General features: G+C 45.8%; 1 protein-coding gene across 1 annotated transcript in view; it reads left to right on the top strand.

The window, feature by feature from the left end:
* Positions 1-13,519, top strand: part of LOC119399330 (SUN domain-containing protein 1) — an 85,569-nt gene that overhangs the window by 19,573 nt on the left and 52,477 nt on the right. Inside the window, exon 6 of the mRNA XM_049417663.1 lies at positions 2,721-2,811. Within this exon, the coding sequence (XP_049273620.1) occupies positions 2,721-2,811 (91 nt within the window). The remainder of the gene's footprint in view (positions 1-2,720; positions 2,812-13,519) is intronic.

Genomic DNA, 13,519 nt, shown 5'->3' with positions numbered 1-13,519 from the left:
AATGAAATGTGGAATGCAGTAAAGCTCTCATTTGGGCTAGTTGGTGCACAGGTGAACACATAGTGTAGGGTTGCGCGAAAGAACAAGGACGAAGGGAAGTGGACAGGACGGGCGCAAAACTTCAACTGAATAAACGGAAGGCCAAAGCCGTTAAGAAGTATGAATCAACATCTGCCTGACACGTGCTTAAAAACCGAGCAAATATAACAACCAAGAAAAGTGGAAAACCAAGAGCGACAAAATTTGAAACCTTATGTAAGGTCCATCGCGCAGACGCCAACCTGCAAGCATGTGGTGATAGTGAAATGTGGGTAGAGTATGATCAGTAACATGCGCTGAAGTAGCAAACAAGCAAAATAACAAACAAATGAATGTCTGATTACATAAAACCATCTAAAAATTGCTGCTCCTTCGGGAGCAATGTCAGTGAAGGCATGCTAACGCAATTGTCGCTTCGCGCAATGTAGAAGGCCTCTATTAATTCCCTTTCCATCTTGTCATTAGACTTGTACAGTAATCGGGTCTCCTTTAGGTTCCGCGAACAACCACATCTCCTACAGTGTAAATAGAGATGGCCTCCGGTGTGGGAGCTCACAGCTAGACTGTGCTCTTGCACCCTCTCATTGAAGCAGCGTCCCGTCTGTCCAATGTAGCACTGGCCACAGGACAGGGGGATTTCATATACCACACCTGTTACGCACTCTACAGCGGGATCAACATGCACTATCACCACATGTTTGCAGGTTGGCGTCTGCGCGGTGGACCTTACATAAGGTTTCAAATTTTGTTATACGACGCAATTTTACACCGACCCCGCATCTTAGGACGACTTTCTGATTCCGTCCGAGAAAAAAAAAACACCTTCTTTACTCGTATCTGAACGCTGACCAAGTATTTGCGAGTGCACAGTAAGAACTCTCGTTCCCCTACATTGACAATAACAAAAGTAGAGAGTGAGACAGTAAATTTATTCTCCTGGCAGTTCATGCGCTTCTGCAATCCAGTTTTCCTGGCTTTTAAGATAGCTTCTGGATATGCCTCGGTTGCGTGCATATTTAGGGTCGTTACCTAGACAAGCTCTCTCCACACTGAGTAGCTTCAGCTGACCGGTCATTGAGATCCAGATATTTTCACGTTTTCGGTCCGTGGAAACTTTTCCTGGTCGACATACAGCTGGTCTCCTGCCCTTGTTTGCGGCACTCGCAGTCACAGGTCTTGAGCACGCAAAAGGACGCGACGCAGCTATTTTCACCGTGCAAAATAACTTTCACTTGACGTGAACGTTCGTAATGACAGCGGGACATCACCAGTTGCACTTCACAAGGGCACAAATACGATGCACACAACTCAGTCGCGCACGAAAGCATTCTACGCAAACTCTTGCTCCATTGCCATTATGTGATGGCGATGACCCGTGCCTGACTCCCCTGACAGGAGGCTGTTGCCGACGTTATTTTGGTATCGTTTTCACGCACAGGCAATTTTCGAACTCATTTATCGGGAGAAAGATGCACACTGGGTTAAATTTTTTGAAGTTGAGGATAACGATTTGCTCACACCTCTTTCAACTAAGTAATGCTGCCGTTAGCTGCCATTTTCAAAAATAATTTATTCTACCTTCCTTGGAGAAGCACAGGGCCGTGTCGTGGGCTTATTCAGGTGTTCTGTTTCCTTTTTCTCGGCAAGGCTGATTGCCACTGCTTGTATATTCTTAGTTTTTCAATTATACGACGGTTTTGCGTGGACCCCTCAAATTCGTATAATCGGGGTTCTGCTGTGATAGTTTCAGTTACAAATTAAGTTTCAGTTACGTTTTGTTCCGGTCAAAAATATATATATTTTTTTTCGGTTTTCGTTTTCGTTCCGTTTCGGCACACTGGTGCTATTGCATGACTGTGTGAGAACTGAAATTTTTTCCACGACAAAGACCTTGCAGTTCACTTGACGGTCAATGCATAGTTGTGCTGCATTCCCAGCAGGTGCTGCCGTGAGCACTATGACAGGGAATGCATTAGCGTGTGGCAAATAGCCTCAAACCCAATGTAGGGTGATTTGCTTCGATTCAAATTTAAGTCATTGGAAATTTCGAAGTAGTATTCAAAATGAACGAATAGGTGTATATTAGCATGTCACGTAACATATTTTAAAAGCTATCACTTGCAGTCTACCGAAAGTCAAAACTTGCTTCTATTCCAAGTTGCTTAGACTTCCTTTTGAACGAAAAAGAATGACATTTGAAGATGCCTTGTTTAAATTTTTAAAAATATTATGCAGGTTAGTTGGGTTTGCTAGTTTTTCTTTATAATATGTCAGACATACTATTCGAATTTGATTTGAAATTATTCTACCAAATCAATATCTGCTTCGAACCTAAAATTTACTATTCACACAAGCCTAGATATCCGATAGAACTGGACCTCTCAATGAAATTTGCATAACTCTGCTTATCTCAATTTTTCTGGTTTTTACTACTTAGAGTTAATGAGGTATTACTGTACATTTGGAACAGAAAGCTGAGCTACTAGTTGGTACGGATTCATCATAAAGAAAAGGTAAGATGTGCATGCATGGGCACAAGATGCGAGAGAAGAGAGCAAGACAACACAAGTGCTGTCTTGCGTTTTTGTCTTGTGTTTGCATGCCTTGCCTTCTTGTATGACGGCTCACTGTATGTGCTTCAGTAAAGATTTTCTTTGTTTTTTGTGCGCATTTGTCTGCAGGAATAGCTAGCAGCATCTTCTTGGGGTTTTGGAAAGGAGTTTACGTGGTGGCAACGGCGGTGATGGTCACTGACGTCTGGCTTCTTTCGAGGTGAGCAAAACTGTAAGCAGGGTAAGAAGAATTTTAAGCGCGGAAAAAAACAGGCGAACGTAGAGAGGAGACACAGACAAGCGCCGACTTCCAGATGAGGTTTGTTTTGTAAAATGCAGTTGTAAGTAGTGATAAATTGCGAAAGTGCGTAACTGTGTCGCCTTTCTTTGTCCGTTCGTCTTTTTCCGTGCTGCAAGTTTTTCTTGTACATGGGAGTGCCAACTTGCCGAACCTCTCACGTCTAAGCAGGATGGAGGTTCGGGTTATACTCGCAGACAATGATAACCTAATACAGAGTTCATAACATAACACTGGCATTGGCACGGTTCTAGTTTTTTGCTAAAACTACTTGATAGAAACAAGGCGTGGCAAATACGCTTGTACGAATAGTAAATTTTAGGTCTGAAGCGAATTCGAAGCATATTGTGATTTGGTCAAATAATTTCGAAGTGAATTCGAATAGTACATATTCTATATTATAAAGAAAAATGAGCATATTTGTCATGACCCAACTAACCTGCACAATATTTTTAAAGTTGAAACAAGGCATATGGAAATGTCATTCTTTTTGGTTCAAACGGAAGTGGAAGCAACTTTGTATAGTAGCAGTACAGTGAAATCTTGGTATAACGAACTTCAGGGGACCGCGGAAAAATGTTCGTTATTCTGAAAGGTTGTTATAGTGAAAGCCCGAAAATTTACCATAACAATAGAATTTCAGTAACGCAAACGTCCTACCTTTGCAACGGTACGTCCTTGAACTCGTTTCTCACAACAATGCACACGTGAACGTCAGACAAGGCACGTTTATTTGAAATAGTCCGCGATCGCTTTTTGACGGGCGCAGCACACTCTGCGTCACGAACGATTCTAGACCGTCCGCATTTTTATGCGCCGCTTCGGTCGCTGTTCCGCTTTTTTTTTTTAATATATGGAGTTTCCTCAAGTAGTCCAACGCATCTGTGGCCGACACGGGCTCGTTGCGATCTTCGGGTGCTACCGTGAGCGACGGCCGACAGGATTTGCTGTCGCGGAGGCGGCGGAGGGCCATCCATCGCCGTCGCGTTGCAGGTTTCTGGAAAGCCGCTTGTCGCCCAGAAGTGAGCATGACAATTTCCGGCAACATGGCAGCATCTCTGACCCTCGCTTCGGTTGCAATTTGTTCGTGATGCTTCCAATCGGCGCGTACTTCAAGGAATGCAAGTTATGGACTACCTTCTTTACAGCCCCATCTCACGCGGAGAGCGAGGCAGCGGCCGTATTTTGTCGTTAATCGTTAATTTTGATCGACGGTTCGTTTTGATGTTTCGGTGGTAGCTTGCTGCAATGTCAACATCGTCATCGTGTGAGGTAGCCCTTCTCCCTGCGAAGCAACGATGTGAGGCGCTGCGGCTTTTCTTAAACGTTCTATGACAGCAAGAGGAAACGTTGTCGAGATGCGCCTCGTGGACTAACCCCAACATAACGCAGTTTGCAAAGTGCGACGTAGCGTAGGCAGCGTACTCTTCCGGGCGCCCCATGGGATCACAGCAGATACTACTGCCGCGGTTAAACATAAGATTGCGAAAAAAGAAAGTCACGAAACGCTTTTATGGCATCCTTATCTCAAACAAAACAATAATAAATTTGGCATGTTGTCATTCATCCACTCTGTAATTCTTTTTCGTAATTTGCCTGCGTGCACGCAATAGTTTTCAATCGAGCAGCGCGACGTAGCCTGTTTGTCGCAGTCGCCTTCGCTCGAAAGTCGTGTGCAATGCATGCGGTTGGGCCTTTAAAAAACCTGATGCGTTGTCGCCTCCGCAACGGAGGGGAAAAAAAAAAGTTCTCCTCCCGCGCCATCTCAGGTTTTAGCGGGAGGGCGTCCGCTCTTCACGCTGCGTCGTCTGCTACCTTACAGCTCCGACTGCCATGACCGATACACTGAAATCTAAGAATCTTTGCATTTCGGGATATAAGTTCGTAGTACTGAGGTGCTGTTAAGATTACACGGGAATTAAATAACGATCGTTATTCTGAAATGTTCGTTATTCTGAAGTTCGTAGTAGTGAAATATTTTTACATTGAAACTATGAGCAGTCGACACGGGATTTCTTAAAAGTTTGTTAATTTGAAATGTTTGTTAATGTGGTGTTCGTTGTAACAAGGTTTGACTGTATTTGACTTTCTATAGAATGCAAGTGATAACGTGTAAAATAGATAATGTATTCAAATTTGCTATACGTGGAGATATAAGCCGGTATAACGAGCTTTTAAACTTAAAAAATGATGAATTGTTGTGAGGGTAATACAGTAAAACCTCATTAATTCTAACTCGGTTATTTCGAAATCCCGCAAAATTCGATGGATTTCTGCGGTCCCGTATTTTTCAATGTAAATTTGAGTGGATAAGTTGAAGCGGCGGTCAGTACCAGCCTGGTTAATTTGAAAACTTTTGGTGCCATGTGCCGATTCTCGATCCCAGTTTAGCTGCAAATCCGCACAAACAATGGCCCTTAGGAGCCACAAGGCAGTGCATTGTAGTGGTACTAATGAGTGACAAGTTGAGCACCCCAGCCTCGCTGCTTCCAGTGCAAGAAAAAAAAAAAAGTGGTCTCGTGGTCAGCTGAAATGTGCGCCTGCGGAAAAGGTGTGCTTCACTGCAAGGCAGTGGTGACACGTGGGCAGCATGACGCATGCTTCTCTCAACGTCAGCACGTCATGATTTACCCATTCCTTCTGGGAAAACAGAGAAATTAATAAAGGGCGGTCAGACAGAATTCGCAACGTATGCGAACCTCCGATTGGCGGGTGTTCCGGCAATTTGCCCACTTGCACTGCTGGCAGAGTACTTGCCTGCAACGCCTACTTTGAAAACTTGGTTTGAAAACTTCAATGATAGTCTTTTTCCCCTAGAACACATCGTGAATTCCTTCTCACAGGTCATCATTAGATTATTTATTTTACCAGAAGGAATGGGCGAATGGTCGCATCATGACGCGCTGACTCTGCAAGGAGCAGGTGACATGCTGCCTGCGTGTCACCACTGTGTTGCAGTGAACCACGTCTTCTTTTCTGCAGGCACGCATTTCATTTGACCACGAGACCGTTTTTTTTCCCCCCTTTCTTTTTTTTTTCTTGTGCTGGCAGCAGCAAGGCCCACTGTTTCCCCGGTTTAGCGGTAAAATTGGGACTGGGTACTGCTGGAAAACATAACCCTTGGAGCCGCAAACTAGCAGGCACAGCAAACTACCACATCTCATTACTTTCAAAGTTCCTTGTATTCTGGTTTTTTGCTTGGTTCATTTGAAAACCCGCTTAATTAGATGATTTTTCACAGTCCCAGTGACTGAATTAACGAGGTTTTACTGTATATTCATTTAACCTTGAAATGTGGCTTTGCGGCAGTGCGGATTTCCCCTGGATAGGTGTATTCATGGTAGAGCACCCCTTCACAGCAGTGAAACCACCTTTACAGGGGGTTACATGCGGTTTATATGCAGTCAATGTCCGATTTTTCGGACTCCCTAGGGACTACGAAATCGTTAAAAAAATTGGGCAGTTTGAAAAAACGAATTCGTTCTTTTTTGTTCCGCTCAAGCAGCCAAATTGCCACAGCCCCGTCTGAAATAGCTTTAATGCCTCCCAGTACACTTACCAGGCATTTAGGTGCGCGCCCAGGCTCTTACAAATACATTCGGTACCTGCCACGAACCCCGCTTAACTACATGCCAACCGCTACTTGCACATTTGCATCACAGGAATCGTGATGAGTGCTGCTGACACCAGAAAAACGTTGAATAGATTACGGCTCTCTCGCATGGAGCATTTAGAAACGATGACGCGGGACACAGATTGTGGCGGAAGAGCGGACGACTTGTCCAGCTTACCCCGATGCGTGAGCATCAGGAAAACACTTAGCCCATGAAACGAGCGCATGTAAGCCGTACTGGTGCGTACTGCCGTACTGGTGCGTTTGCCACCTGCCGCCATCACGCCTCCGTGCATTTCCGCTGCTGACCCGTAAAGACATTGCCGCACGGTGCCGTGATAGCACCTCCTTTGAATTTCTCATCTGCTTTTCACCCCATAACATATCGGCATTGCGGCAAAGCGGACTTTCAGACTCCGCTATTGTCGCAAACAGACAGACTCTCGAAAGTGCTGGTTCGATCGTACGAGTTTATAGACGCGGCAGAGGTGGGGGCTTCAGTTAATGCCTTTCAGACCTGCAATTTGGACAGAAAGTCCAAAAAATCGGACGACAAAGAGTTTAAGCGTCCGAAATTTCAGACGTTCTTTTATACATTGACGTCTTGGGGCTGGTGACAGTGCCGTGAAAGCGTCTGAATTTTCGAGCATGTCCGGAAAATCGGGCGTTCAAAAAATAGGCAGTTGACAGCGTATGTCTATTTGTTCATTTCGAATACTTTGAAATTTCCTAGAATTTAAATTCGTGTCAAAGTGAATTTGAATGCAGTAATATTCGTTGGAATATTTGAAGTGCTGGAATATTCGTACAAGCCTAGTGGCAAAGCATTCAACAACCATTTGAAATGGTCATTAGGGCATGACTTAGTCCAATCTTTGTTTTTGTGTCTTCGAGTGTTCTTCTCGTTACTTTGTTACTCTCGGGCTTTCATAATTGCAAAGCAATTTTATTCTTCTGATTGCGCAAGGACAGTTGGACACAAGTCTTTAGTTCCCGTTGAATGCATAGAATTAGTTAGCACGTACTTGGACTGCACTCCCAGCTGGTGCTAATAGAGAGGTCTTGCTGTAATGCGGTGAAGAATATTTGTAGCACAGCAAATTCCCATGTAGTGAATCTTACTACATTTGACCATTCGTTAATCGGGAAAGTGACTGCCACACTGTTTCGAGAATGCCAAAGGCCTCAAAAGTCTACACGTGCTTTCTGCAAGCAGGGGAGGATGTAGGATGAGTGATAAAAGCTTTGCGCATTGCGTGGAGAAACAGTGTGCAAATCCCTACCCTTTTATGATCTCAACCCTCCTACGAGGCAGTAGACTGGAGGCTTATGAAAAGGGTTCAACTTAAAAATTGAAAATGATACAGCAAGCCATGGGCAGGAAAGTGGCAGAGTGAGACGGGGAGCAAATGCGTGTAGAGGACATCTTGGTCAAAATCGAGAGGGAGTAGGCGTGGGCAGGACGTGTGTCCTAATGTCTTGTAGTTTGCGCTGTTTCTAGTTTTCTGTGGACATGTTTCAACCGGCCCAAATGAGCACTCTAGTGTAGAGAGAAGCCTAGATAACCGGTGCTCTTTATGAGTAACAGACTGCGTTCCAAGAGAAGAGGGGTAGGCAGAAAGTTAGGTGGGCAGATGAGATTAAGAAGTTTGTGGTAGGGGGTTTGCGAATACTCACTTTCGAATACAGTAGACTCTCAGTAAACGGAAAATCTCTTAAACGGAACTCCTGTTAAACGGAACACATTTTCCTCCTCCCTTCAGGTTCCATTTAACGAGAGTCTACTGTATTATATTTTTCTAATAGTATTTGCTATTCGATTCGATTCGCACGGGAATTTCGCTATTCGAAGTATTCGAACATCCGGAAAATGAGTGTTTCATTCTCTGAAAATCAAATCTGAGTGCTTCTAAATTATGCGCGTAAACCCAATTCCCCTCACTGAACTTCGACCTATCGAAAGGTTAGCGGCCATCACCGCATCCTGCCACTATTTTAGACAAGCTAGCTCGATCGCAGTGCACAGACTAGAAAGAGTGCAGTGTAAGAGTGCGAAACGCAGCATCGAATATAATGCGCACCCAATTTTACAAGATTTTTTGAAACTGTGGCATGCCCCTATGTTGATAATCAGAAGACAAAAAGAGGCAAGCACCATACACCCTCATAGAAAGAGAAATTTATTCTGCTGGCAGTCCCTTCTCTTCAGTGACCCACTTTAGCTGGCGAAGGACGCTAAGAAGAAAAACAATTTTCTCGTATTTGCAAAATTAGTCTTTCACAATTCCAATGTCACCACGCTTGCCGCGAGAAGACTCTTGACAAGGGAGAAAACTCTTAAAAACAAAATGCCGGGGGCGACGCCACCTTGGAGTTTCTGCACTAATAGCTGTGACGTCATAGATTTTAACAGCGCCTATGAAGGCATAAATAATTCCTAACCAGTGAATGTGTATTACATTATACTCTGCGGGGGTCAGAGATGTAGCATAGCAAGTTTCAGGGTATTTCGTGGAACCAATGTCACCAAACTCCGAAAAAAGCGGTTTGAAATCCCCGATGTGACATGTGGAGATTTCGGTGCGGAAATGAAAAATCAAATTTCGATTTTCTCATCTATTTGTAAACCTATGGCGGTGAAATTAGTGGCAATAAAGTTTTCAGAGCATTATTTATCGGCCTAAATTAACTCGTTGTTTCTCTTTAGTGACCCTATCAGGTCACTTGTGGATACCCCTTGATCGCGTGCCGATTCAAGGGCCGTTACCTGGAAAAGCTCGGCCTACACGGAGCTGCTTGAGAACGCCTGCAAGCTTCTCATTGAAATCCAAATATTCTCACTTTCAATCCGTAGAAAATTTTCCTGGTCGGCGTGCAGCTCAAGATCTTCTTTTGTTTGCGTCGTTTATGGCAGCAATTTAAAGCGTGCAAAATAGGTTTCCACGTAGCAGTCCCCAGCGAGTGAAATAACTTTCCTTTAATGTGAGGTTTCTCAATGAAAGGGGCATATCACCATTTCCATTTTGCTGGGAACGAATTTGATGCCAACAGACCATAGTCGAGCACAAAATCGGCCCATGCAGTCCAGCCGTAAAATGCGTTCCGTCGCCATTTTGTGATGGTGATGTCACTACATCACTGGCGATCAGCTGTTTCTAATGCCGCGAACATGGTGTTTGTTTCATACTCGATCAACTCATTTTGCGAAACGTGTTTTCCAAGTAATATCTTGGTGCCGCGAAATCGGCTTGCAAGATAAAGTTCGTTATTACACCCTACAAACGCAATACAGTAAACCCTCGTTAACTCGAACTCGCTTATCTCGAAATCTCGGTTAAGTCGAAACTTTTTTTCGCCGTGCATTAACCTCCCATAGGTGCTATGTATTTGCCCCCTCTTATCTCGAAACGTTTTCCGGAGGGAACAGCGGATATCTCGAAATCTTGACCGGGAGGGCCGAAGGCAAAGTCCACTCCCAACAGGAAACGAGGGCTCCATGCGAACGCTTAGGTCTTACTATACGTGCCGAACGCGGTCGTGAAGGCCGAATTTGAAATTCCCGCGGACGCAGCCGTTTCCTATCAGCCTTGTCAAGCAACCGTGGGAGTGATCACATGTGCGCACCTGCGCGCGACTTATGCGCCGTGGGCGGCGTGTGCAAGCGTGGGCCAGTCAGTACGCAACCTAACCCTTGCATGTGCGAGCTGGTATTCTTTGTTTTCCCCGCGATCTGCGCACGACGCATCTTGAGTTCAGTTTTGCTGAGTAGTGAGTGGTGTGTGCAACGGACGCTTCCGAATATCGACCACGATGTCCCGCCCAAAGCAGTGCAAATCTCTGACGTTGGAGAGAAAAGTCGAGCTAATCAAGGAAGTAGAAAAGGCAGGTCGAAGCAAGTCGTGCATCGCCAAGGAATTCGGCATCCCTTTGTCAACCCTCTCGACAGTGCTCAAGAACAAACAAAAGGTTTTGGAAGGCTTCGAGCAAAGCTTCTCAAGCAAACGGAAGCGCGTTCGAGCGTCCAAATTCCCGGACGTCGAATCAGCACTTCTGTTGTGGCTCCAAAACGTTCGAGCAGCCAATCTTCCCGTGACAACCCAAATGATGATGGAAAAAGCAGACGCTTTGGCACTGCAGATGGGTCACGCGGACTTCAGCTGCAGCAATGGCTGGTTCGAGCGGTTTAAGAAGCGAAATAACGTGTCATCGAAGCCTATCCACGGCGAAAGCGGCATTGTCGACGAACAGGCTGCAGACGCATGGCGCAACCTACGCCTCGCCGAGCTGCAAAAGGAGTACGCGGACAAGGACATTTTTAACCTCGACGAAGCCGCTCTCTTTTACAAAATGCTGCCTAACCGCACATAACACACCAAAAGGCGAAGCGTGCTCGGGCGCTAAGCAACGCAAAGACAGGATAACCATTCTTTTTGGTGCCAACGCTACCGGCGATGAAAAGCTGCCCCTCCTCATTATTGGCAAGTCGTTTAATCCCAGGTGTTTCCGAAATGCACGGCTCCCGAGGGATGTGACATACCGCGCCAATAAAACGGCCTGGATGACGGCGGCGCTTTTCGAAGAGCATGTCCGTGCGCTTGACCGGAAGATGGCAAAGGACGGTCGGAAAGTGTTGTTTGTTGTGGATAACTGCCCCGGTCACGGAAAAATCGACAACTTGGCGGCTGTTAGGCTGGAGTTCCTGCCGGCGAACATGACGTCCGTTCTCCAGCCAATGGATCAGGGAGTCATTGAGATTGCCCGCAAGTATTATAGGAAGAGCCTGCTGCACCGAATTCTGCTGTCATACGACAATGGGAAAAAGTATGAAATCGATCTGCTGGGTGCAATCAATCTGATGGCCGAAGCCTGGCGCCAACTACGCCCGCTGGCGATTGCTAACTGCTTCGCACATGCAGGGTTTTCTCGCGCCCCCGAATCGATCGAAGAAGACATTGGCGCAGAATTCAGCGGCTGTGATGAGCTGTGCAATGAAGTGCGCAAGGCAACTGGCTGCGTGAACGATACTGAAGACGGCGAGATGGCCTTTGAGGAGTATGCGCTCTACGAGGCGGACGTCCCCGTTACCGGAATGCTGTCGGACGCCGATATCGTTGAGATGGCCGTGAACGACGCAGAAGACCATGCAGACGAGGAAGAGCCCCGAGAAGTGCCTACGACGACAGAAACACGTAACGTGCTGCGCTTGCTCCGCAACAAGGTCGAATGCAGCGGTGGCGACCAACGGCTCATGCGATGTGTTGAGCAACTGGAGAACGCCTTTCTGGGACCGAACGCGAACGCGAAACAGGCGAGCATCACGCAGTTTTTTGGTCCTCGGTAATAAATTTTTTTTTTCGCTCTGAATTCTTGTGCTTTACTACGGTTGCCGTCTCGTGCAGTGGAGCTTTTCCTGGCAGCACTGGCTTTTCTTTTACAGTGACCTGGGCAAACATTTTCGGCGTTTTGCTTAACTCGAAATACCGCTTATCTCGAAATTTTCCCTGGATTTTACGGCTTCGAGTTAACGAGGGATTACTGTAATTCTACACTCGTTTCAACTGTGCCATAGTGCACCCAATGGGATTTATTGCACCATCCTGATAAAATCGACGTAAATTGTGCCAAACTGCGCCAGTCTGGGGTTTGACAGTGTCTACCACCGGAAATCACACTGCCGGCATGTAAAAACATGTGCAGCTTGATCTGGAAGCCACCGAAGTCAGTGGCACGTACCAAGGATTCCTCAGACGAAACATTGCGTGCGTTTGGGTTAAGCCACAACCTCATGCAAGGTGTCAACGCTGCTTCTGTTGTGCAAGTCGACTCAACGACAAAACTCTTTCTCCGCAGTGGCTCAAGACTTCTAGGCCAATCAGTGCCGATGAAGTGTGGCGGCAGTTCATCGGCTGATGTCTGTTCCAGAAATGCTGCCGGTAGCTCGTTTCAAGTGCTGCACTGCTGGTAATTAAGGCAATATTCAATAATCAATCACAATGATCAATACAAGCGACAGAGAAGAAAAAGAGGCTGGCTTTGACCTTTGGAGCATGCGTAAGGGGCCGTGTGAATGTTTAGCATGCAGGTATAGGCGGCAGCAAAATCCTGCCGACGTCCATGTATTGAGGCGCTGTTGTATGCCGCATGTTGCATTTGTCTGTCACTTCTACTGATTTAAAGTGCAGCATTTTAGTAACATCAAGATTACAGATTTCTGGCAGGAGCCCTGTACTTTGATGATCACAAAGTTTTTTTTTAGAGTAGTGTTTCATAATTCATAATATACAACTTTATTGATGCAGTATTGTATTTCTGCTTGTCTCAAAAAAAAAAAAGAGCTCAGGATTTCATTCCACAACATCCATTTGCACAATGCCCTCATTCTTGAATAATAGAGTGAAATTATGAGTGCTCTTGAGAGCACTTTCTCCGTAAGATTTGCTGCAACTAATCGAGGTATTTATGTAGCTTATCACAAAAGTTCACAATTATTCAAGTGTCCAAATGTAAATGCAACTTGCTTCTCTAACGTACTGCAGAATGAGAAATTAGCTGATCCAGGGTGCTCCCGGGTGCAAAATTGCCTGCTCTAAACTGCTCCAAAATGGAAATTCTTGCTGCTCCAAAGTGCTCGAAAATGAAAATTTTGCTGCTCCGGAAATTGCTCCAAATCTAAAGTCCTCGATAGCATCGCTGCAAACAGCGAATTAAGTTATCCAGGTTCATGGGCAATACTGCACGTTTCGTCACCTGCGTCACTACGGGACAGATAGCAGCACTCATGAAAGCCCATCTAGTAAACCAGTACACTCTGCTTGCACAGACGCCCTCAAGTCGGCGCCTTCTCGCTTGCCTCTGTATACAACATAACCATGAAACAGAGGACACGCTCAGGGTGCCGGAGCTTTGGAGGCACAAACTTTTCGTCCAACCTCTACCCAGAAATATGGAATCGGGGCTGCACTAGGGAGGACGGGAAGCCTGCGTTCAGGCGTAGAAACACTGCACGGTAGTAACACA

This window comes from Rhipicephalus sanguineus, chromosome 7 (assembly GCF_013339695.2).
Source record: "Rhipicephalus sanguineus isolate Rsan-2018 chromosome 7, BIME_Rsan_1.4, whole genome shotgun sequence".
NCBI classification, from domain to species: domain Eukaryota; kingdom Metazoa; phylum Arthropoda; class Arachnida; order Ixodida; family Ixodidae; genus Rhipicephalus; species Rhipicephalus sanguineus.
Note: the sequence above shows the minus strand (reverse complement) of the source record. Positions and strands in the feature narration are given on the sequence as shown.